The sequence below is a fragment of the Hypomesus nipponensis genome, chromosome 9 (assembly GCF_054491055.1).
Source record: "Hypomesus nipponensis isolate SF chromosome 9, ASM5449105v1, whole genome shotgun sequence".
In the NCBI taxonomy this organism is placed as follows: Eukaryota; Metazoa; Chordata; class Actinopteri; order Osmeriformes; family Osmeridae; genus Hypomesus; species Hypomesus nipponensis.
In genome coordinates this window covers 3,882,342-3,908,073 of record NC_140369.1, presented here as the reverse complement: position 1 = coordinate 3,908,073, position 25,732 = coordinate 3,882,342, and the positions used below count along the sequence as shown (strand labels likewise).

At 51.4% G+C, this 25,732-nt stretch overlaps 2 protein-coding genes across 2 annotated transcripts; both read right to left on the bottom strand.

Annotated features, from left to right (window-relative positions):
* Positions 1–160: 160 nt before the first annotated feature.
* Positions 161–11,350, bottom strand: LOC146272407 (protein-glutamine gamma-glutamyltransferase E-like). The gene is made up of 7 exons (XM_084705521.1): positions 11,298–11,350; positions 10,570–10,731; positions 3,033–3,115; positions 1,583–1,969; positions 1,112–1,275; positions 764–897; positions 161–511 (listed from the first exon to the last, which is right to left on the bottom strand). Exons 1-7 carry the CDS (start codon positions 11,348–11,350, stop codon positions 328–330), a joined length of 1,167 nt encoding a protein of 388 aa, XP_084561647.1. The 3' UTR covers positions 161–327.
* A 4,220-nt stretch (positions 11,351–15,570) lies between these two features.
* Positions 15,571–23,395, bottom strand: LOC146272406 (protein-glutamine gamma-glutamyltransferase 2-like). Its single transcript, XM_084705802.1, has 14 exons — positions 23,320–23,395; positions 20,565–20,735; positions 20,088–20,339; positions 19,869–19,987; positions 19,001–19,129; positions 18,623–18,800; positions 18,208–18,343; positions 17,899–18,008; positions 17,403–17,645; positions 17,129–17,261; positions 16,746–17,008; positions 16,387–16,550; positions 16,100–16,233; positions 15,571–15,926 (listed from the first exon to the last, which is right to left on the bottom strand). Exons 1-14 carry the CDS (start codon positions 23,327–23,329, stop codon positions 15,743–15,745), a joined length of 2,226 nt encoding a protein of 741 aa, XP_084561928.1. The 5' UTR covers positions 23,330–23,395; the 3' UTR covers positions 15,571–15,742.
* Between the last annotated feature and the right edge of the window lie 2,337 nt (positions 23,396–25,732).

The following is a 25,732-nucleotide window of genomic DNA, read 5'->3' as shown; positions in this document are numbered from 1 at the left end:
CAAGTGTTAGACTTGACCTGGGCTATAGGTTTCATTGTACATAAACACTTATTGAAAACAGCAAATCTGTCCCTCCCAATTATGTACAATTACATTTTATTTAACGGCCGCATCCCCAATAAAACTGTCCAACCAACATTTGAAAACAAACTTACACCCCTGGAGTTGACTCAGTGTTTATTTAGATCTATTTACATCTACATGCTCTTATGTTTCTTCCCATTGTAACGTATTTGCTTTTCACAATGAATGCTTCAAGTTTTGGCTACCCACAATGTTTTTGGGGCTATCTCGTTGTTTAGGATCATTGACCTAGTGAGGCCAGTCTCAGGCGAAGCGGACAAAGCGGTTGCCGAAGCCGTTATAAGGAGCTACGTTGACGTTGCAGCTAGCTTTGATGTTCCTGAAGGTGTTGCAGTTGAAGTCCGCCACCAGCTTCTTATACCCCGACCTGTACGGCGTCACGGGCACTTGCAAGCGGACACGGCGACCTGGGAGCAACAAGGCCAGCCTGGGGAGACAAACACACACTCAGACCCTGTTGCAGTTCACCTGACCTCTGACCTGCACACCTCTGGAGGTGTGAGTTGCATGGATCTGATATGGGTGGAGGGATTCTTTCTGAGAGTTCTTAGCAGAGTGTGGGTGTGAGTTTGTGTTGAGTGCATGTGAATGTGTGTGTGTGTGTGTGTGTGTAAGAGAGTGTGTGTGTGTGTGTGTGTGTGTGTGTAAGCGTGTGTGTGAGAGGGGTGGGACCTCTGACCTGGCCTCCACAGAGCTCTGCAGAACTCCGCTGCCTGTCACCGTGATGGTGCAGTCTGTCAGAGCTTCATCCAGGGGGTTCATGAACACCACCTCTGCCATCAGCTCACGGTACTGCTGTGCTGGGCCCACACACTGCAACACACACACACACACACACACACACACAGGGTCAACAAAGTTATCCTCAAGACATAGACACATACTTACACATAAACAGACAGACATGCAGACAGACAGACAGAAAATGCAGTCAGGCAGATGGGCAGACAGTCAGGCAGAAAGAAAGACAGGCACGCAGACAGATGTACAGACACGCAGTCAGACAGACAGGAGGAGGAAGACCCACAGTGATGGTGAGGGCAGGGTCTTTCGGTATAATCTTCATCTCCGTCAGGTAAACGTTCCTTGGGTTCTTCTGGTCCGTAGCTAACGCCGACACCCTCAGACTGTTGTTCTCCAACATGGGTACTCCGTACAAGAAGAACGGGATAAGGATGGGAACAGTTAGCTCTGGAAAACACACACAAACAAGATCTAGCGTCAGTAACAGTACTACAGTCCTCCCTCCATGCAGTTGAAGTGTCATTGTACTATTAGAGTAATGGAGCAGAGAGGCAGATTTATAGGGAGGGTCGAACAGCAGGTAGGTAGGCAGGGTTATACAGAGGCAGTAAGTCAGAGTTATATAGAGGCAGATGGACAGTGTTTTACAGAGGCAGCAAGGCAGGGTTAGAGACAGAGGGACAGTGTACTAAAGAGGCAGAGTTAGACGGAGGCAGTGAGGCAGAGTGATACAGAGGCAGGGTGGCTCCAGTACCTTGCCCAGGGGCCAGCTGGAGCTGCTTCTCCTCCGTCTGCACCTGAGAAGCGGGGGTGCCGGTGTACTTCATAGCCTGGACGTTGATGTGCAGCAGCAGGCTGCAGGGGGCGCCAGCCAGGCTCCGCACCACCAGCTTCAGCCTGATGTCAGCCCCGCTCAGGGGCTTGTCCTCCACCACGACCTTCATCTCCACGGCCCACTTAGGCATTCCATTGGTGTTTCCGGTGGTGGGTGCGGGGGTGGGTCCTGTGGTGGGTCCTTTAGTGGGTGCGGGGGTGGGTGTGGGTCCTTTGGTGGGTGTGGGGGTGGGTCCTTTGGTGGGTGCGGGGTTGGGTCCTGTGGAGGGTCCGGAGGTGGGTCCGGTGGTGGGTGCGGGGGTGGGTCCTGTGGTGGGTGCGGAGGTGGGTCCTGTGGTGGGTGCGGGGGTGGGTGCGGGGGTGGGTCCTGTGGTGGGTCCTGTGGTGGGGGCGGGGGTGGGTGCGGTGGTAGGTGTGGGGTTGGATCCTGTGGTTGGTGCGGGGGTTGGTCCTGTGGTGGGTCCTGTGGTGGGTGTGGGGGTGAGTGCGGGAGTCGGTCCTGTGGTGGGTGCGGGGGTGGGTGCGGGGGTGGGTCCTGTGGTGGGTCCTGTGGTGGGGGCGGGGGTGGGTGCGGTGGTAGGTGTGGGGTTGGATCCTGTGGTTGGTGCGGGGGTTGGTCCTGTGGTGGGTCCTGTGGTGGGTGTGGGGGTGAGTGCGGGAGTCGGTCCTGTGGTTGGTGCGGGGGTGGGTCCTGTGGTGGGTGCGGGGCTGAGTGCGGGAGTGGGCGTGGCGGTGGGTCCTGTGGTGGGTCCTGTTGTTGGTGCGGGGGTGGGTCCTGTGGTGGGTGCAGGGGTGGGTCCTGATGTGGGTGCGGGAGTGGGTGAGGGTGAGGGTGTGGGGGTGAGTGTGGGAGTGGGTCCTGTGGTTGGTGCGGGGGTGGGTCCTGTGGTGGGTCCTGTTGTTGGTGCGGGGGTGGGTCCTGTGGTTGGTGCGGGGGTGGGTCCTGTGGTGGGTAAGGGGGTGGGTGTGGGTGTGGGGGTGAGTGCGGGAGTGGGTCCTGTGGTTGGTGCGGGGGTGGGTCCTGTGGTGGGTCCTGTGATTGGTGCGGGGGTGGGTCCTGTGGTGGGTTCGGGAGTGGGTCCTGTGGTGGGTGCGGGAGTGGGTGTGGGTGTGGGGGTGAGTGCGGGAGTGGGTCCTGTGGTTGTTGCGGGGCTGGGTCCTGTGGTGGGTCCGGGGTTGGGTCCTGTGGTTGGTGCGGGAGTGGGTGTGGTTGTGGGGGTGAGTGCGGGAGTGGGTCCTGTGGTTGGTGCAGGGGTGGGTCCTGTGGTGGGTCCGGGGTTGGGTCCTGTGGTTGGTGCGGGGGTGGGTCCTGTGGTGGGTCCTGTGGTGGGTCCTGTGGTGGGTGTGGGGGTGAGTACGGGAGTGGGTACTGTGGTTGGTGCAGGGGTGGGTCCTGTGGTGGGTGCAGGGTTGGGTCCTGTGGTGGGTGCAGGGGTGGGTCCTGTTGTGGGTCCTGTGGTGGGTGCGGGAGTGGGTGAGGGTGTGGGTGTGGGGGTGAGTGCGGGAGAGGGCCCTGTGGTTGGTGTGGGGGTGGGTCCTGTGGTGGGTGCGGGAGTGGGTGTGGGGGTGAGTGCGGGAGTGGGTCCTGTGGTTGGTGCGTGGGTGGGTCCTGTGGTGGGTCCGGGGTTTGGTGCTGTGGTTGGTGCGGGAGTGGGTGTGGGTGTGGGGGTGAGTGCGGGAGTGGGTCCTGTGGTTGGTGCGGTGGTGGGTCCTGTGGTGGGTCCGGGGTTGGGTCCTGTGGTTGGTGCGGGGGTGGGTCCTGTGGTGGGTGCGGTGGTGGGTGTGGGGGTGAGTGCGGGAGTCGGTCCTGTGGTTGGTGCGGGAGTGGGTGTGGTTGTGGGGGTGAGTGCGGGAGTGGGTCCTGTGGTTGGTGCAGGGGTGGGTCCTGTGGTGGGTCCGGGGTTGGGTCCTGTGGTTGGTGCGGGGGTGGGTCCTGTGGTGGGTCCTGTGGTGGGTGTGGGGGTGAGTACGGGAGTGGGTACTGTGGTTGGTGCGGGGGTGGGTCCTGTGGTGGGTGCGGGGTTGGGTCCTGTGGTGGGTGCAGGGGTGGGTCCTGTTGTGGGTGTGGCGGTGGGATCTGTGGGGGGTCCTGTGGTGGGTGCGGGGGTGGGTTCTGTGGTGGGTCCTGTGGTGGGTGCGGGAGTGGGTGAGGGTGTGGGTGTGGGGGTGAGTGCGGGAGTGGGTCCTGTGGTTGGTGCGGGGGTGGGTCCTGTGGTGGGTCCGGGGTTGGGTCCTGTGGTGGGTGCGGGGGTGGGTGCAGTGGTGGGTGTGGGGGTGAGTGCGGGAGTGGGCCCTGTGGTTGGTGTGGGGGTGGGTCCTGTGGTGGGTGCGGGAGTGGGTGTGGGGGTGAGTGCGGGAGTGGGTCCTGTGGTTGGTGCGGGGGTGGGTTCTGTGGTGGGTCCTGTGGTGGGTGCGGGAGAGGGTGTGGGTGTGGGGGTGAGTGCGGGACTGGGTCCTGTGGTTGGTGCGGGGGTGGGTCCTGTGGTTGGTGCGGGGGTGGGTCCTGTGGTGGGTCCTGTGGTGGGTCCGGGAGTGGGTCCTGTGGTGGGTGTGGGGGTGGGTGAGGGCGTGGGTGTGGGGGTGGGTGCGGTGGTTGGTGCGGTGTTTGGTCCTGTGGTGGGTGCAGGGGTGGATCCTGTGGTGGGTCCGGGGATGGGTTCTGTGATCGGTGCGGAGGTGGGTGCGGGGGTAAGTCCGGTGGTGGGATCAGGGGTGGGTCCGGTGGTTGGTGCGGTGGTTGGTGCGGGGGAGGGTGCGGGGGTGGGTGTTGGGTTGAGTGCGGGAGTGGGTCCTGTGGTTGGTGCGGGGATGGGTATTGGGGTGGGTGTGGCGGTGGGTTCTGTGGTGGGTCCTGTGGTGGGCGCGGGGGTGGGTTCTGTGGAGGGTCCTGTGGTGGGTGCAGGAGTGGGTATGGGGGTGAGGGTGGGAGTGGGTCCTGTGGTTGGTGCGGGGGTGGGTCCTGTGGTTGGTGCGGGGGTGGTTCCTGTGGTGGGTAAGGGGGTGGGTGTGGGTGTGGGGGTGAGTGCGGGAGTGGGTCCTGTGGTTGGTGCGGGGGTGGGTCCTGTGGTGGGTCCTGTGGTGGGTCCGGGAGTGGGTCCTGTGGTGGGTGCGGGGGTGGGTCCTGTGGTGGGTCCGGGAGTGGGTCCTGTGGTGGGTGCGGGGGTCGGTCCTGTGGTGGGTCCAGGAGTGGGTCCTGTGGTGGGTGCGGGGGTGGGTGCAGTGGTGGATGTGGGGGTGAGTGCGGGAGTGGGCCCTGTGGTTGGTGCGGGGGTGGGTCCTGTGGTGGGTAAGGGGGTGGGTGTGGGTGTGGGGGTGAGTGCGGGAGTGGGTCCTGTGGTGGGTCCTGTGGTGGGTCCGGGAGTGGGTCCTGTGGTGGGTGCGGGGGTGGGTCCTGTGGTGGGTCCGGGAGTGGGTCCTGTGGTGGGTAAGGGGGTGGGTGCAGTGGTGGGTGTGGGGGTGAGTGCGGGAGTGGGTCCTGTGGTGGGTCCTGTGGTGGGTGTGGGGGTGAGTGCGGAAGTCGGTCCTGTGGTTGGTGCGGGGGTGGGTCCTGTGGTGGGTTCTGTGGTGGGTCCTGTGGTGGGTGCGGGGGTCGGTCCTGTGGTGGGTCCGGGAGTGGGCCCTGTGGTTGGTGTGGGGGTGGGTCCTGTGGTGGGTCCTGTGGTGGGTCCAGGAGTGGGTCCTGTGGTTGGTGCGGGGGTGGGTCCTGTGGTGGGTAAGGGGGTGGGTGTGGGTGTGGGGGTGAGTGCGGGAGTGGGTCCTGTGGTGGGTCCTGTGGTGGGTCCGGGAGTGGGTCCAGTGGTGGGTGCGGGGGTGGGTCCTGTGGTGGGTCCGGGAGTGGGTCCTGTGGTGGGTAAGGGGGTGAGTGCAGTGGTGGGTGTGGGGGTGAGTGCGGGAGTGGGCCCTGTGGTGGGTCCTGTGGTTGGTGCGGGGGTGGGTCCTGTGGTGGGTCCTGTGGTGGGTGTGGGGGTGAGTGCGGAAGTCGGTCCTGTGGTTGGTGCGGGGGTGGGTCCTGTGGTGGGTTCTGTGGTGGGTCCTGTGGTGGGTGCGGGGGTCGGTCCTGTGGTGGGTCCGGGAGTGGGTCCTGTGGTGGGTGCGGGGGTGGGTCCTGTGGTGGGTAAGGGGGTGGGTGTGGGTGTGGGGGTGAGTGCGGGAGTGGGTCCTGTGGTGGGTCCTGTGGTGGGTCCGGGAGTGGGTCCTGTGGTGGGTGCGGGGGTGGGTCCTGTGGTGGGTCCGGGAGTGGGTCCTGTGGTGGGTAAGGGGGTGGGTGCAGTGGTGGGTGTGGGGGTGAGTGCGGGAGTGGGTCCTGTGGTGGGTCCTGTGGTGGGTGTGGGGGTGAGTGCGGAAGTCGGTCCTGTGGTTGGTGCGGGGGTGGGTCCTGTGGTGGGTTCTGTGGTGGGTCCTGTGGTGGGTGCGGGGGTCGGTCCTGTGGTGGGTCCGGGAGTGGGCCCTGTGGTTGGTGTGGGGGTGGGTCCTGTGGTGGGTCCTGTGGTGGGTCCAGGAGTGGGTCCTGTGGTTGGTGCGGGGGTGGGTCCTGTGGTGGGTAAGGGGGTGGGTGTGGGTGTGGGGGTGAGTGCGGGAGTGGGTCCTGTGGTGGGTCCTGTGGTGGGTCCGGGAGTGGGTCCAGTGGTGGGTGCGGGGGTGGGTCCTGTGGTGGGTCCGGGAGTGGGTCCTGTGGTGGGTAAGGGGGTGGGTGCAGTGGTGGGTGTGGGGGTGAGTGCGGGAGTGGGCCCTGTGGTGGGTCCTGTGGTTGGTGCGGGGGTGGGTCCTGTGGTGGGTCCTGTGGTGGGTGTGGGGGTGAGTGCGGAAGTCGGTCCTGTGGTTGGTGCGGGGGTGGGTCCTGTGGTGGGTTCTGTGGTGGGTCCTGTGGTGGGTGCGGGGGTCGGTCCTGTGGTGGGTCCGGGAGTGGGTCCTGTGGTGGGTGCGGGGGTGGGTCCTGTGGTGGGTAAGGGGGTGGGTGTGGGTGTGGGGGTGAGTGCGGGAGTGGGTCCTGTGGTGGGTCCTGTGGTGGGTCCGGGAGTGGGTCCTGTGGTGGGTGCGGGGGTGGGTCCTGTGGTGGGTCCGGGAGTGGGTCCTGTGGTGAGTGCGGGGGTGGGTGCGGGAGTGGGTCCTGTGGTGGGTGCGGGAGTGGGTATGGGGGTGAGTGCGGGAGTGGGTCCTGTGGTGGGTTCTGTGGTGGGTCCTGTGGTGGGTGCGGGAGTGGGTATGGGGGTGAGTGCGGGAGTGGGTCCTGTGGTTGGTGCGGGGGTGGGTCCTGTGGTTGGTGCGGGGGTGGGTCCTGTGGTGGGTAAGGGGGTGGGTGTGGGTGCGGGGGTGGGTGCGGGGGTGTGTTCTGTGGTGGGTCCTGTGGTGGGTGCGGGAGTGGGTGAGGGCGTGGGGGTGAGTGCGGGAGTGTGTCCTGTGGTTGGTGCGGGGGTGGGTCCTGTGGTGGGTCCTGTGGTGGGTCCGGGAGTGGGTCCTGTGGTGGGTGCGGGGGTGGGTGCAGTGGTGGGTGTGGGGGTGAGTGCGGGAGTGGGCCCTGTGGTTGGTGTGGGGGTGGGTCCTGTGGTGGGTCCTGTGGTGGGTGCGGGAGTGGGTGTGGGTTTGGGGGTGAGTGCGGGAGTGGGTCCTGTGGTGGGTCCGGGGTTGGGTCCTGTGGTGGGTCCTGTGGTGGGTGTGGGGGTGAGTGCGGAAGTCGGTCCTGTGGTTGGTGCGGGGCTGAGTGCGGGAGTGGGTCCTGTGGAGGGTGCAGTGGTGGGTGCGGGGGTGGGTTCTAAGGTGGGTTCGGTGGTGGGTGCGGGGGTGGGTCCTGTGGTTGGTGCGGGGGTGGGTCCTGTGGTGGGTAAGGGGGTGGGTGTGGGTGCGGGGGTGGGTGCGGGGGTGTGTTCTGTGGTGGGTCCTGTGGTGGGTGCGGGAGTGGGTGAGGGCGTGGGGGTGAGTGCGGGAGTGTGTCCTGTGGTTGGTGCGGGGGTGGGTCCTGTGGTGGGTCCTGTGGTGGGTCCGGGAGTGGGTCCTGTGGTGGGTGCGGGGGTGGGTGCAGTGGTGGGTGTGGGGGTGAGTGCGGGAGTGGGCCCTGTGGTTGGTGTGGGGGTGGGTCCTGTGGTTGGTGCGGGGGTGGGTCCTGTGGTGGGTAAGGGGGTGGGTGTGGGAGTGGGTCTGGGGGTGGGTCCGGTGGTGGGTCCGGTGGTGGGTCCGGGGGTGGGTCCGGAGGTGGGTCCGGGGGTGGGTCTGGGGGTGTGTCCGGGGGTGGGTCCGGAGGTGGGTCCGGGGGTGGGTCTGGGGGTGTGTCCGGGGGTGGGTCCGGTGGAAGAATCTCTCTCGTCCTTGGTGCCTGGAGGACGGACACGCAAGAGACCAGGTGAGACATGACACACACGGTGTCTGCATGTGTGTGTCTGTGCTGAACCTGTTTAACAAGCAGCTTGACCAGGTCAACTGGATCAATCTGACGAGCCCACCGAAAGCCTCTTAGATCCCTGTTAAACAGGCAGTTACCCTTGTTACAATAGCTTTTACAGTTAAACTAGCTGTTACTGTTGAACTAGCAGTTACAGTTAAACTAGCTGTTACTGTTGAACGAGCAGTTACAGTTAAACTAGCTGTTACTGTTGAACGAGCAGTTACATATAAGCTAGCAGTTACTATTTCTAGCTCTCAATGTGTGTAAACTAAAAGGCTGTCAGGAGTGAAGCTCAAAACCCTCTGTGTCTCACTACAGCCATCCAGTCAACCAGACAGCCAACCAACCAGCCAGGCAGTCAGCGAGCCGACCAGCCTGCCAGGCAGCCAACCAACCAGCCAGGCAGCCAGCGAGCCGACCAGCCTGCCAGTCAGGCAACCAGACAGCTATCTGGACAGCCACTGCCTTGGCGTGAACAATATAAACTGTTTCTATTAGAATACAGGAGACATGTTCAAGTTCAACCTGTTTTCTGTATATAATAAGCTAATTGATTACTCACATCCCATGGGAACTTAGATCAATTAATGGAAAAAACAGTTCAGAGATCTTATTAGAAAAATACTACAACAGTATACCGAATTATACAGTGTAAATTATGGCTGTATACTAACCAGTGCTGAATTGCACAGTAAAATATCCTAGCATATCCTAACTAGGACTGAACCATAGACTACTTAACTGTTTCCTAACTAGCACTGTATTGCAGGTGGTGTTTTAGAACAACTCTATAACAAGTGGTCAGGGTTAGTATTTTATTTGACCAACAAGTGGTCTGAACTACAGAAGCTCTTTATTCTAACCAGTACTGTACTCCAGAATAAATTCTACCTAGTACTAAACTACAACACCTAAACTCATTTAAACTAGTATGGAAACTATGTCGACTCCTACTGTAAGCAACTTCTCAATCCACAAGAATCTACGGAGCTGACTTACCCAGATCCATGTCAGAAGTCTCTGAGCTGCGTGTCTCTTCACAGGAGGACAGTAGGCTGGTCTGGCTGCTCTCTCTCCAGCTGCAGGGAATTAGCAGAGGTGAAGGAGTCTCTGGCTCTTAAACACTTCGTAGAGAGGCTGTGTGGTGAGAGAGGGATGGTCACTGAGTCAACCGTTCACACTCCCTCTGTCAGGGAAACTCCTTTATTGAACAACATAATATAGGGTGTGACGGTAGGGACATGTCCCCACCAATGTTAGGACAAATGTCATTGTCCCCACCACTAATTGCGAGTCTAAACACCCCATTTCCAACCCAGTACAGTGAGTTATGGTAACAGAAGTGTTACAGCACTATCTGCAGGCTAAAAGAGGAACATCTTCTGGTATTTTGACAGTGACACGTTTTTCTTGACATTATACTTTGCAAGGCCGTAACCATAATACTTTTTTGGGGGGGACACATCCCCCCCAATATTCAAATCTGGTCAAAATGTCCCCCCCAATATATTGATATAAAAATATAAAAGTGCTACGCTACGACAGGCAACAACGCACGCTGTCCGAAATTATCATTAAAAATGTAACTTGTCCCCCCCAATGTTGACTCCATGGCTACAGCCTTGATACTTTGTATCTCTGTTAAAATGTATACTATACTATACTAAGTCAACAATTTCCGGTAGCTAGCAGTTACAGAAGTTGAAATACGTTTCACTGTCGTGTGCATAGCCAATAGCAGTTTGCAATTTAACGTTATGTTATATAAAAGTTTTGAGTTATATGAAGGTTCTAAAACGAAAAACAAGTTTTGGAAAAAAACGTTTTGAGAGATTTAAAGAATATTTTTGAAAAAAGGTTTTTATAAAACTAAAAACGTTTTTTGTTTGTGTTTGTGTGTGTTTTTGTGTGTGTTTGTGAAAAAAAAGTTTTAAGAGGTTCAAAAGATACAAATATTTTCTGCGCTTTTGAAAATCTGGGTTCAAAGATACAAATCTATATTCCGCGTTTATATTCCGTTTTACACTGGCAAATCTTTTTTAGCCTAATTCACTATATGCACGCATTACTTCCGCATGTTGCACAAGCCGGGTCAACAACTTCCGGTAGCTGGCAGTTACGTAGTACCCGCACCCAAAATTCATTTTTTTTAGGAGTTTGGGTTATCTTCCCAAAATGACGAATTATGATGTACATGGGATTCTGTGTTGCTGCCCTTCAAGAAACAGAGAAAACGAGTTCAAATTGTAGTCTTGATCTACATCAACAATTATGAATGTAAGGTTTAGGCTATCTAACTCACAAAGTGAGTTGCTGCCCTTCAAAAAACAGAGAAAAGGGGTTCAAATTGTAGTGTAGAGCTACATCGACAATTATGAAGGTAAGGTTTAGGCTATCTAACTCACAAACAAAGTAAAAGTAGTTCACTAGTTATCTATCTAGGGATCTGGGATCAGAGGGCTGAGCGGTTAGGGAATCGGGTTATCAATCAGAAGGTTGCCGGCTGTTCCTGCTAGGGAGTCTCGGGACACCTGCCCCATTGCTTCCCTCTGCCCTGTTCCTGGTGCTGCCCGGTGCCCCTGCCTCGCCCCGAGGTTGTGTCGCCCAGTGCCAGGTCAACTGAGGTCTGGCCACCGCCTCCTCCGCCCGAGGACATCTGGCTGCTGCCTGCTTCTGTGTCCACGCTCCTGTTCCTGGAGGACGGACACGCAAGAGACCAGGTGAGACATGATACACACGGTGTCTGCATGCGTGTGTCTGTGCTGAACCTGTTTATCAAGCAGCTTGACCAGGTCAACTGGATCAATCTGACGAGACCACTGAAAGCCTCTTAGATCCCTGTTAAACAGGTAAACGGGTTAAAGGTAAACTGATTAAATTGGTTGAATTAAATTGATGAATTACTGTAAAGGAAAAACGGCACGGAGAAGTTGAATTGTCCAAGTTTGCATTAAATTGCTGTTTAAGGGATGTTTAGACAATGTTACCAATGAATGTTATCATTCAAACTAATACTTGTATAGGTATTAAAAGGGTGCTTTAAATTGGAATGCCCAAATGTATGCATCATATTATTCATTAATACATGAAATCATTGCTCAGAAGTCCAGTACAGATTGTGTAGGCCTAGTACAGCTCCATAAAACCTGAACCAATTACCTACATATAAAAAAAGTTATTTCTGAACAAACAAATGCATGGCATGTACTTCTCATTGGGTCCTTTTGTGAAGGCATTATTTAAAAATGTATTCAGGTACCTCAGAAATCCAGTGCAGATATAGTGCAGGCTGAGGAAGCAGGGTTTAGTCATTTAGCAGACGCTCTTATCCAGAGCGACTTGCAGTAAGTTCAGGGACATTCTCCCCGAGGCGAGTAGGGTGAAGTGCCTTGCCCAGGGACACACCGTCCTTTGGCACAGCCAGAATCGAACCAACAATCTTCTGATTAATAGCCCGACTCCCTAACCTCTCAGCCATCTGACCCAAACCTACGCCCTTGTGGACAGTCACTGCCTAGGCGTGGAAAAAATAATTGTTTCTATTGGAATACAGGTTCAAGTTCAACCTGTTTTCTGGATATAATAAGTTAAATGATTACTCACAGCCATGGGAACTTGGATCAGATATCTTAATAGAAAAATACTACAACAGTATACCAAAATATACAGTGTAAATTATGGCTGTATACTAACCAGTGCTTAATTGCACAGTAAAATATCCTAGCATAACTAGTACTGAACTATAGACTACTTAACTGTTTCCAAACTAGCACTGTACTGCAGGTGGTGTTTTATAACAACTCTATAACAAGTGGTCAGGGTTAGTATTTTATTTGACCAACAAGTGGTCTGAACTACAGAAGCTCCTTATTCGAACCAGTACTGTACTCCAGAATAAATTCTACCTAGTACTAAACTACAAAACCTTAACTCATTCAAACTACTATGGAAACTGTCGACTCCTACTGTAAGCAACCTCTCAATCCACAGGAATCTACAGAGCTGACTTACCCAGATCCATGTCAGAAGTCTCTGAGCTGCGTGTCTCTTCACAGGAGGACAGTAGGCTGGTCTGGCTGCTCTCTCTCCAGCTGCAGGGAATTAGCAGAGGTGAAGCCATTAGTGAAGCAGATACCTTTTAATGGCCATTTCATAAAGTCTGGCTCTGCTTTATAATCACCAAACTATATTTGTACATCAGAGCAGACACTGACCCAAGGCCCTACCACTCTGCCGTCCATAGCCCATAGTCTTGTCTGCCCCCCCCCCCCCCCCCCCATGTCCCTCTTCACAGTTTCTCCCTGCGCCCTTTCAGAGGGGAGATTCTTGGGGAACTGTCCACCTTGGATCCCCCAAAAATCAGCTGGATCTGATGAGCTTGCCGCTTTTTTCCTTCTTAAAACTGCGGCTCCCCTTTATTGCAGCACCCATGGCAGACCTTTTTAACCTCTCACTCCATACGGCAGAAATACCAGCAGATTGGAAAGAAGCCATTGTGCTCCCCCTGTTTAAGGTTGGTGAGCAGTCTGACCCAAATAGCTGTAGGCCCATTTTCATCTTGCCCTGTGTGTCCACGTATTTGAGAAGCTTGTGAACAAACGGCTTACATCCTATCTCGGTGCGTATGGGTTTCTATTGGGGGTGCAGTCTGGTTTCCGTGCTGGTTATGGGCGTACAACAGCTACTTTAAAGGTTTTAAATGACATTACAACTGCATTGGACGCCAAACAACATTGTGCTGCTGTGTTCATTGACCTTGCCAAAGCCTTTGACACTGTTGACCGCACCATCCTTGTCAGTAGGCTGAGCAGTATTGGAGTCACAAATCACTCACTGGCATGGTTTTCCCACTGGGTACAACACGTACGGTTTGACAACTCTCTCTCTCTTTCACACCCTCTCCCAGTCAACAAAGGGTTCCCTCAAGGTTCCTTACTGGTTCCAAGACTGTTCTCCATTTACATCAACAACATACCCCTAGCTGCTGGTAACTCACTCATTGATCTTTACAATCCTCCTCACTCACTCATTGATCCACAATCCTCTATGCTTCTGGTCCTTCCTTTGCCACTGTTCAATCCACACTCCAGGATAGCTTCCTCCAGGTACAACATGCCTTCTCTCACTTGAAACTGTCACTAAACCCATCCAAGACTAAGGCCGTGTGGTTCCACCGGAAGGACGCGCCCTCCCCTCCACCATTACACATTACCACCTGCGAGGGAAACGCCCTGGAGCACGTTTCCACCTACAAATACTTGGGCATCTGGTTAGACTCTACACTACCCTTCTCTCTCCACATCTCTAAGTTAACTGTCTAAGATCAAGGCCAAACTGGGGTTCCTCTACAGAAATCGTTTCTCCTTCACCTCTTCCGCTAAACTCACCCTCATCAAAATTACCATCCTCCCCTCACTTGATTTCGGTGACACAATATACAGATCTGCATGTAAGGGAACACTCTCCAAACTCGACACTGTCTATCCCTCTGCTACCCGCTTTGCCACCTTTCCACACGTACCACTGTACTCTTTACTTCCTGGTAAATTGGCCCTCACTTCACACGTAACATTCACTGGCTTATCCTCATCTACAAGACCCTTCTTCACCGGATACCCCCCTACCAGCCTCACCTGCTGCATCCGCTTCCTGTCACGCACAACACCCCCTCTATATCCAGTAAGAAATTCCCAAACACAAATCCACCCTTGGTCTATGCTGCCGCCTCTGACTGGAATGCTCTGCAAAAACATCTAAAACTGTACAACACTTTAAAATGTTGGTTGTTGATTCATGAATGTTCTTGTTTTGATGGCTGTGGCATTTTTTTGTGTGAATGAACACTAATAGTTATGTTTTAATGTAAAAGAAGGATCTAACCTGGTTAAACCCAGATTATACAGTATATTCATGAAAACAATGACCAAAGTCTCTCCAGTTTGAGTAGCCTACAGTACAGTGTGTCTAAGAAAGACATTTGTTGCAATTCAGATGTAGAGAAACGTGTCTATTCATAGTAAATGTAGAATTTGATTAAGTAACCCTAGTGGTTCATACTAGGCCACACTTAAAAACACAGGCTTAAGTGAATTTTATTTATATTTCTCATAAGCATTAGTATACGAATAATTTACACTGCTTGGATGCCAGGTTAAGGTTACACACACATTTTCAGTCTTGGTGGACCCCCTGGCCACCCCTTGGCCACCCCATATATAAAAGTCTGGTTCCGCCACTGTTTATAGAACAACGTACCCACACTTTAAGTACTTCTATAACAGTGAGTAAAGTACAGATGTCCAGCCCAGTACAGTGACTTACGGTAACAGAAGTGTTATAGCGCCATCTAGAGGCTAAAAGAGGAACATCTTCTGGTAATGTGACAATGACACGTTTTTTTTCTTGACATTGTACTTTGTATCTCTGTTATACGGTGGCCCTGAAGTGCAAACCATACCCCCCAATATGAGTACATCCCCAAATGAAAACACTCCCCTCAAATACGAGTCTACTCCCCCCCAAATAGGATGACGTGCCCACCTCCCCCCAATACAAAGACCCGCTTTCCCATGTGAGAAAGGACATTGACGACTTGACCTGGGCTGTAGGTTTCATTGTACATTAAACACTTAATAAAATCACGTTTAATTGTACATAATTGGGAGGGACGTCAAATCTGTCCCTCCCAATTATGTACAATTAAATTATATTTAACGGCCGCATCCTCAATAAAATTAAACTGTCCAACCTACCATTGAAAACAAACTTGTGCCCCTGGAGTTGACTCAGTGTTTATTTAGATCTATTTACATCTACATGCTCTTATGTTTCTTCCCATTGTCACGTATTTGCTTTTCACAATGAATGCTTCGTGTTTTGGCTACCCACAATGTTTTTGGGGCTATCTCGTTGTTTATGATCATTGACCTATGCACTTTTGTAAAGCTCTCTCTTGGAAGTCACTTTGGATAAGTGTCTGCTAAATGAATAAATGTAAATGCAATGTAAATTTGATGCTGGGATATACAGAACAGACAATAGAGGGGGGTGCATTAATTTCATGGCAGGCTTGTTGTATTCCTTCTTGCCATGAAATGCACCCCCTGCTAACTGTGACTAGGAAAGTGTTACATGCCTGAAACTTACTGTGGTTACACATACCAGTCCCATCTTGTGAATGCACACATCACCAAACTCACTCATGTAGGTAATCCCCAAATAGAAAGGAAGACTTTATTCCACAAAAGTATAATTTTTTATGTATTGTCTGTTCATCCCAGCATCAAATGATTCTTACTGTACACTGAAGGGACTGGTATAAGTAACCAGGATAAGTTTCAGGCATGTAACACTTTCCTAGTCACAGTTAGCAGGGGGTACATTGCATTTACATCAAATGGAAAACAAGGCCTGCCATGAAATGCTCTACCCCTGCATACGTTTCTTCCCTTCTACCCCAGCATCATGTACATTTAATACCAATACATGTGTATGTATAGGTTGGACAGGTCTGAAAACAGAATAGGCCACAGTAGGTGGGGGTTATCATGTTTTATTTTGTCATGTATTTCATTGACTTAAACAATAAGAGTAAGGCTCAATTGTTACCTTTACTTTTCCCTCAGAATATCAATATAGTAGAAGCACACAGCCCAGGTCCAGATACATATACAAGTCTGACCTCAGGAAGGGGTGAGGCCAGTCTCAGGCGAAGCGGCCAAAGCGATAGCCGAAGCAGTTATAAGGAGCTACGTTGACGTTGCAGCTAGCTTTGATGTTCCTGAAGGTGTTGCAGTTGAAGTCCGCAACCAGCTTCTTATGCCCTGACCTGTACGGCTTCAGGGGCACCTGCACGCGGACACGGCGACCGGGGAGCAACAAGGCCAGCCTGGGGAGACAAACACACACTCAGACCCTGTTGCAGTTCACCTGACCTCTGACCTGCACACCTCTGGAGGTGTGAGTGGCATGGATCTGATATGGGTGGAGGGATTCTTTCTTCTTAGCAGAGTGCTTCTACCTCGTGTGTGTGTGTGTGTGTGTGAGGGTGGGACCTCTGACCTGGTCTCCAAGGAACTCTCCAGAAGTCCGCTGCCTGTCACCGTGATGGTGCAGTCTGTCAGAGCTTCATCCAGGGGGTTCATGAACACCACCTCTGCCATCAGCTCACGGTACTGCTGTGCTGGGCCCACGCACTGCAACACACACACACAGGGTCAACAAAGTCATCCTCTAGACATAGACACAGACATACACATAGACAGACAGACTGACAATGCAGTCAGACGATGGGCAGACAGAAAGACAGGTACGCAGACAGACATGCAGACAGGAGGAAGGAGACCCACAGTGATGGTGAGGGCAGGGTCTTTCGGTACGATCTCCATCTCCGTCAGGTAAACGTTCTCTGGGTTCTTCTGGTCCGTAGCCAACGCTGACACCCTCAGACTGTTGTTCTCCAACATGGGTTCTCCATACACGGAGAACGGGATCAGGATGGGAACAGTTAGCTCTGGAAAACACAAACACCATCGAGCGTCAGTAACAGTACTACAGTCCTTCATGGGAGTGTCATTGCACTATTAGGGTAGCGTTCAGCCTGGAGCAGTGAGTTGGATAGATAGGAAGGGTTGAACAGCAGGTAGGTAGGCAGGGTTAGACAGAGGCAGTGAGGCAGAGTGATACAGAGGCAGGGTGGCTTCAGTACCTTGCCCAGGGGCCAGCTGGAGCTGCTTCTCCTCCGTCTGCACCTGAGAAGCGGGGGTGCCGGTGTACTTCATAGCCTGGACGTTGATGTGCAGCAGCAGGCTGCAGGGGGCGCCAGCCAGGCTCCGCACCACCAGCTTCAGCCTGATGTCGGCCCCACTCAGGGGCTTGTCCTCCACCACGACCTTCATCTCCACGGCCCCCGGAGCCACGGGTCTGTTAGACGTTCCATTGGTGTTCGAAATGGTGTTTCCGGTGGTGGGTGCAAGGGTGGGTGTGGGGATGGCTGCGGGGGTGGTTCTTGTGGTGGGTGCGGGGGTGGGTCCTGTGGTGGGTGCGGTGGTGGGTGCGGGGGTGGGTGCGGGGGTGGGTGCGGGGGTGGGTCCTGTGGTGGGTCCTGTGGTGGGTGCGGGGGTGGGTCCAGGGGTGGGTCCTGTGGTGGGTGCGGTTGGCGTTCCTACGGGTTTGAGGCCGCCGCTCACAGCCCGATTGAAAGAATCTCTCTCGTCCTTGGTGCCTGGAGGACGGACACGCAAGAGACCAGGTGAGACATGACACACACGGTGTCTGCATGTGTGTGTCTGTGCTGAACCTGTTGCTGATGTTGCAGCTGCCTGAGATGTGTGTGTGTGTTTTGTTTATGTGTGTGTGTACTGACCCTCTCTGTGTTTGTAGTTGTCAGTGATGTTCTGTCTCTTGTCACTGCCCACGCTCTTGGTGCTGATGTTCTGTCCCACGGAGACGGTGTCTGAGTGGATCCTCTTCTTGGATCCATCTCTCGCCACCAGCCACGTCACCCGGTCGGCGTTGACCTCGGCAAACACGAACGGGACGTCATACAGCACATTGGTGTGGCCCAGGAGGATGGCCTTGACCGGTGTGGGGCCACAGCAGTACACGCCTGTAGGGAGGGGGGAGGGGGGAGGAGTGAGAGGAGGAGGAAAAAGAGGAGGAGGGAGGAGGAGGAGGAGGAGGAGAAGGAGGAGGAGGTGGAACAGAAGGAGGTGGAGAACAAAGAGCAGGAGGAGGAGGAGAGGCAGAAGGAAGTCAAAGTAGAGGAGGAGGAGAAAGAGGAGGAAGTGAAAGATGACATTCCATCTTGGGATAAGGGATCTAGAGTAAATGATTGTGATGCACAGATTTTTGGACCATACCACTGCTCTTCTCCTGAGGGGTGGGGTCCACCACCTGCCAGCCGTCATACACAGAGTCCTTTGACAAGTCGGGACGCTTCATCCAGGCTTCCACCCACACATGGAAGTTCCTGTAAAAACAACAAACACCCACATTCTACAACACCATTCTACCACAGCTGTAATCCAGGCCTGCTAAACCCCACCAGAGTCATGCTGTAATCCAGACGTGACAGATGGACTGTCTTTACAGCACTCTTACAGGACAGATAGATGGTTGATTTACACTTGTGTGTTGTGTGTGAAAGGCCAGCAGGCCCTGTTCCCCACCAGACACTGTCACTGCTAGCCTTCTCCAGGACTCCACTGTCTCCGTAGAACTCATCCACTGTCAGGCTGCCATCCGTGTCGTGGGCCGACTGGAAGTTGGTGACGATTCGACACGGGATCCCCAGACATCTCAACACTGGGAGGGAGGAAAGGGGAGGGAGGGGAGGCATGTGTGGAAAGATGGTGAGAGAGGGATGGAGGGAAGAAATGAAAGAGAGAGGAGTGTGAGAAAGAAAGGGAGGGAGGGAGAAAAGAAAGGAGAGGAGAGAAAGAGAGAGAAAAGGAGGGAGGGAGAGAGAGATGAGAGGAGGAGGGAAGGAGTGAAAGAGAGAGAGAGAGGAGGGATTGCGAGAGGAAGCGAGAGGGAGGATGACAGATGGTGGGGTGAGATGGGGCTGTTGGGCTTCTTCTCTACCTGTGCACATGACGCCGGCGTACACCCAGCACTGCCCGTACTTGACAGGGTTGCAGTCAAACTTCCGCCAGCGTCGCAGGATGTCCACACTGCCGTTCCATTGGGTGGGGCTGACCCCTCCGGCGAACGAATTGCTCCAGTTTCCCATCACCACCCCGCGGTCATCGTTGCAGTTTATCTGATGAGAATAGTCAGAGAACAGTCAGGTCACACTGGTGCCGTACCCTGAGAAGGGTTTTGGGATGCACGAAGGATGAATGATGTGGTGTTGACATTTGATGTTTAGTCGTGTAGCTGATGCTTTTATCTGAAGCCTTCTACAGTGTTTCATGGTCAAGGAACAGGCCTAAGTTACCATGGTGCATGGCGCTTATTTACCATGGCGCTGACCACCCGGCCGACGTAGATGGGGTTGCACCGGGCGGAGAAGTCTTGCGAAGCGTTCCTCAGACACTTGGGGTTGACATCCAGCAGCTTCACACAGATATCCACCATGTCCTCCTCAAACTGTAGGGTCAGGGGTCAGGGTTAGCACAGATGAGGAATTAGCCTTGTTACTACAATTATTTGTGTTTTATTAGTCATTGTTGGTTATTTTGATTGTTAGGGGTGTAACGATACACAAGCCGAGGTTTGATATTTCCCGGCATGACCGAACGGTCGAGGTTAGAAAGTAGTTTATTATATGGCATTTTTAGCTTCTTTTCATCTTGTAAACAAAAATAAATGGTACCTCTAGGCTAATTGAAGCTAGCTCTCAAGTCTCCTCACGCTGTGTTTCATGTGTTGCCTAGCAACTCATTACTTTTGATAGAAACCGGACAAACATGGTTCTGCTAAAATCGTTTTAATTTCAACACAAAATAACAACACAAATGATTAAAGGACTCTAGTCTTCATCCTCACTTTCGATGACAAATCTTTTCAGCATCATCTGGATAGTAAAACGCAGCTGACTCGTCGCTCATTTTGAAGATGACGTCAGAGGGCAATACGGAGCCGTATTGACCGCTGAGGAGGGCAATACACGTCTGGCATGACTACCCATATCAGAAAGCTCGTACCGTCGTTGCCATATAATAAAGTGTCTTATTGATTGTCAGCCCAAACACACAAACCTGTTGACTGGTAGACAGCTCTTGAATTGTGACCACCAATCGTTGTCTGTATGTGTGTTTGATTTAGTGTTTGTGTGTGTGTGTGTGTGTGTGCGTGTGTGTGCATGTGTGTGTGTGTGTGTACGTACCTGTCCTAAGTCCCAGGCCCGGCTGCTGATGTAGTTCTCCGAACCACAATAGATGATGCTCTGCTCTTTCATAACATACTCCTGCCTCTCTTCCTCCACGCTCAGGTAGACCCAGTCATCTGACACACACCACACACACACACAGATTTTTATGGACTGTTGAGAGACACTTTATGGATCAGTCCCAGCATGTGATAGACTGTTTAGGGGCTGGTTTACCTTTACACCAGGGGTTGAACAGCACCAGCAGGCTTCCCACGCTGGCCCCGTTGGGCGCCCTTGCCTTGGTCTTCACAAACAGGGAGTACTGACCCACGGGAGCGTCCGCTGGAGGGGTCACGGCCAGGGTCACACTTCCTGCCAACAGCACTGTCTTTGGGTCGAGCTCCGCCCCCCACGCCGCTTTCCCCGTTTTGCTTTTGGGGTAACTAAACACTGACCGGGTGCCAAGAGACTCTGAAGCCTGGAGGCCTGGAGGAGAGGGCGGGGAGGTAGGAAGGGGGCAAGGATGGAGGATAGAGGAGGGAGAGAGGGAGGGAGGGGTGGAAAAAGAGAGGGAGGGGCAGAGAGAGGGAGGAAGAAGGGAAGGAGGCATGGAGGGAGGGATCAGACACGCAAGATGTTGACAATGTTTGTCCATAGTGGAGGAACCAAGTTGCAAGTATGTCACATCCTGGCGCAGATCCGATAACGTACCCGTCTCAGCGGTGATCAGGAGCGTGTCGGAGGCAGGGTTGAAGGGGCGGGACAGGCTGAGGGTCAACAGGAAGGACTGCCCCCTCCGCACAATCAGGCGCTGCTTGCTGATGTCATTGGTCCGGTGGGCGGAGTTATTGGCCTCGCAGTGGAGGTCCACTTTATTCACAACTAGAATACAGCCCGCACCCACATAAACACAAAACAACCAGTTTACAATCAGATGTGACCTTACGTCAAAATGGGGTGCAGATCCACCCAGCCCCACCCATAAATCAAGGGGGGTTGCTCTCTGCTCGGAGGTCGAGACGGTGTGTCCGTTGGGTGCGGCAGGGAGCCGATGCAAGCAGAACCACAATGCCAAAACAAATGTACTATCATGTATTGTACAGCGTGCAATAAAGTATTAAGTAAATACAGAATCCTCCTGCCTGAACCAAGCAGCTTTAGTCCAGTCATTTTAAGCCAAAATGGGGGTCAACCTATGACAAATTGCAACAGAAGCAAACTCAACTGATTTTGTATCCTCCATATGTCCTGAGTAAGGGAAAAAAAGCCCATAAGAATCCCAATAGGGGAAAGCTTCGAAAAATACCTAAATATAGACTATTCATTCATTCTTTTTCTCACGTGAATAAGGTAAAATTTGTAACCTTTAGATATCACCATGAAAATTACTGAGTTGATTACCTACATCAAGAAAAAGAAAATGTACAAAAGTTTTGTAAATTGTTTGTTAACATGGGCAAACTGGTGCATAATCTAATTAGGTATGTGTTAACTTGCATAAATACCACAACATATCTTAACATTGGATATAGCCAGATGAAAATGTCTTGTTGAATCTTGTTGACATCTTACAGTAAAAGACTAGATGCAAACAAATGTCACCATAAGGGGCAGAGATTCAGTCATTAATTCAAGGTCTACTCAACTGTCAATCAGAGACATAAGTCCTATACCTTTTTTCATAAAATGACTGAACTACTTGACAGGTCAACTGGATCAATCTGACGAGACCACTGAAAGCTTAGATGCTGTTAAACTTGCATTTAGCTCCTTGTTGCGACAGCTGCTACAGTTTAGATAGCTGTTACTGTTAAGATAGCTGTTACTGTTGAACTAACAGTTACAGTTTAGATAGCTGTTACTGTCTAACTAGCAGTTACTGTTTCTATCTCTCAATGTGTGTAGCTACCATATTTTCAATTTTTTTTCGGACTATTAATCTCTCCGGAGTATAAATCGCATCAGTCAAAAATGCGTCATGAAGAGGAAAAAAACATATATGCACTGGACAATAAATCGCATTTATTTAGAAACTTATTTCACAAAATTCAAGACCAAGAACAAACATTTAATCTGGAATGGCAAGTTATTCAACTACACAATAGCACTCAGAATAACAGGCTCCGGTATGTTAACGCCACACATTGTTATTCCATACGCAATAGCCATGGGCGTATCTAGCCCTATTTTGAGGGGGCTCCAGCCAGACAGACAACTAAGCAGCTAGTCAAACAGCCAGCCAGCCAACCAATCAGCCAGCCAAACAGCCAGCCAGCCAACCAATCAGCCAGTCAAACAGCCAGTCAGCCAACCAATCAGCCAGTCAAACAGCCAGCCAGCCAACCAATCAGCCAGTCAAACAGCCAGCCAGCCAACCAATCAGCCAGTCAAACAGCCAGCCAGCCAACCAATCAGCCAGTCAAACAGCCAGCCAGCCAGTGATCTGGACAGCCACTGCCACTCTGGGAATGCATCGGTATGACACAGTAAAAATTCCTAGCATATCTTAACTAGTACTGAACAATAGAGTCAGGGGGGTCATTAGGCCATTTTTGCTGGGTCACGTGCCCCAGTATAACTCTGCTGTGCTCCAGTAAAATCTAAAGTTTGAGTTTTAACAATTTACTTTATCAGTCAGTGCATTAATTTAGATTGATAATCACGGAAAAAATCAACGCAGTATCCCAATCAACGCTTGTAAAATCAAAGAAGTAAAAAGTTTAACCGAAAACATGCCAATGCCCGCAGAATTCCAAGTCAGCGCGCTCTTCTGAGCTTGGCAAATAGCCACTTCTGCGCGCACACAGAAGCAGGTGTCAGACTCGGCACACAAGTCCGAATTGAGGTAGTTTTCTAAATGATAGGCCTACCGATCATCTTACTTGATACATCTTACTAAAACATAAAAACAATATTAAATGAAGTTCAAAAAACAGTATTTGCACTCAAATGAATGCGAAAAAAATTTGCGCGCATGCATTTACTATAGATGTTCCTGCCAAAGCTGATATCAAACTTGCGTCCCTGAACTGTTGTATAATGGTTTAAGCAAGGATAGTTTCTATAGCCTAGTAGTGGATTGTGCGCAGCAAACTTGTAAGAAAAAAAGGGATATGAATAACAATGCCCTGTATAGATTACTTAACTGTTTCTTAACTAGGCTAGCACTTTACTGCAAAAACTCTACAAAAAGTGATATTTTATAATGACGGTATAACAAGAGGTATGTTTTATCTAAATTGTATAACAACTATAAAAAACACTGCTGTTATAGTGACATACAGAAGTTCATTCTCACTATTATTGAACAACAGAGGTCTTTATTCTAACCATTACTGTACTCCAGAATAAATTCTACCTACTGCTAAACTACATAACCTCAACTCATTCAAACCAGAATGGAAACTATGTTGACTCCTACTGTAAGCAACTTCTCAATCCACAAGAATCTACGGAGCTGACTTACCCAGATCCATGTCAGAAGTCTCTGAGCTGCGTGTCTCTTCACAGGAGGACAGTAGGCTGGTCTGGCTGCTCTCTCTCCAGCTGCAGGGAATTAGCAGAGGTGAAGAAGTCTCTGGCTCTTAAACACTTCGTAGAGAGCAGTTAGAGCGTGGGAGAGGGATGGTCACTGAGTCAACCGTTCACACTCCCTCTGTCAGGGAACATCCTTTATTGAACAACATACCCACACATTAAGGAACTAACATCAGGTCCAGCCAAGCATTCCTATGTGCTGTTGTACTCCCCGAACAAGTGCATCTTGAGCCTTTTCTTGAAGGTGGGGAGACAGTCAGTGTCCCTGATGGGTTGATTGAAGCTGTTATAATGGATACTATACTGTACTATACTATACTATACTATACTATACTATACTATACTATACTATACTATACTGTACTGTACTGTACTGTACTGTACTGTACTGTACTGTACTGTACTGTACTGTACTATACTAGGTCAACAATTGAAATATGTATCATTGTAGTGTGCATAGCCTATAGCAGTTAGCTATTTAACATTATGTTATTTTAGTTTGGGAAAGTTTAGAGGATGAACAAATATTTTCCCCCAAAAATTTGACATTGTAGAAAAGTTTTAGAAAGGTTAAAAACATATTTTTGAAAAAAAGTTTTGAGAAAACAGAAACCTTTATTTGTTGTGTTGAGAAAACAAGTTCAAGTATTTTATTCTCAGATGCACAAAACAACACAGGGTTAGACTGGGCACTGAAATTCTTAGGACAAAACAACGCAAAGCAACCTGGTATAACATAACATATAAGTACACAGAGCATAGATTGCATATATGATAATGTAAGGCTGGGTGTCAAACCTGCCCCCACCTCTCATATGCTAAAGTCTGGAGTTTCTGGACGGTCTCAACTTGATGGCTCTCACACCCCATTCAAGATGAGGTCTGGTTGGTCTTGTATATAAAGGGAATTGTAATGCATTGTTCTGTGGATTCTTCATCTCCTGAGACCTTCTCCTCAGTTCTCCCTTGTCCTACTCCTTGCTCACCTTTTGCTTTCTCTCTGATTTACAATGATCATGGTAGAGTAGGTAAGCTTTAAAGCCTTTTATTTTGAAACATGTTTTCCTTATAATTCATTTTATTTGTTTGCAATGTTGTTAAATGCGTATTTCTTTTTAACCTTTCTTTGACCATTCTTGTTCTGATTGAACCCATAGAGTCAAATACCTGGAATTATATTGGTATTGGCATTATTTGGTTCATGCTAATACACTGTTCAGTTTTCAATCTTCCTTTAAACCATAGGGGATTAGTTTGGGTTGTTTGGACAATATTTAAACCGCTACAATGTGCTAAAATATAGTAAATCTCCTAAATAAACAAATAATATACAATATTCAATACAGTATACTAAATCCGCTCTGCTAGTTGTTAATGTGAACTGATAAATAAATGGTCTGTCATATTTGTTCCCTATGGATAATGTAATGTAACATGTCTTTCTCAGTTTCTAACAAAACTGTCTGGATATTAAAAGTTACGTTTCTAACTTCACCGGAAGTGCTCGTGTGCATAGCCAATATAGCTGTTTGCTTATTTACGTTATGTAATATGAAACTATAGGAATGGTGGTAGTTACGCAGGTTCTCTTTACAACGTGTGCTTACTATGGCGCTGATGGACACTTTGTCTTCTTTGATCACTCAAATAAATGTAGCAGTGAAAGTGAACTGTTTGGCTCCCGTGATGTTGTTAAACATGTGATAAGCACAAATTAAGTGAACGGATGAGTTGGGGGGGCGTACAAATATTTCCTCACTCTTAACCTCCCCTTGCCCTCTCCCCTCCCTGGAACCCTCCCCTCATCCCTAACCTCCCAGGTCTCTCCCCTCCCTGCACCCCTCCCCTCATCCCTAACCTCCCAGGTCTCTCCCCTCCCTGCACCCCTCCCCTCATCCCTAACCTCCCAGGTCTCTCCCCTCCCTGCACCCCTCCCCTCATCCTTAACCTCCCAGGCCTCACCCCTGCCTTGACGCCAAACATCTAACATTCCTGCTCTCACCCCTTCACTCCACCATAACCAATCTCGACCTCAGAAACGGTTTGTGTATAGTTGAAGAGGGGTGGGAATGTCTACGAAAGGTTTATGGAACACGACTGGATAACATGTAATTAGGGCAGCTCTTACTCAGCTGTGCCTCCCATTTTTGATGTCGGTGAGAGATCGAAAAAGATGTTCAGTACATAGCCACGGGATCATAATAAGAACCATTTATGGTCACAACTGACACATTCAACGGGAAGGAGTGATCATGTAATTGAAGCGTTAGATTGGACTTGGTAGGTGTCATTGACAACTCCCAGTTATTTACAATAAAACTGTATTTAACTGCCACATCCTC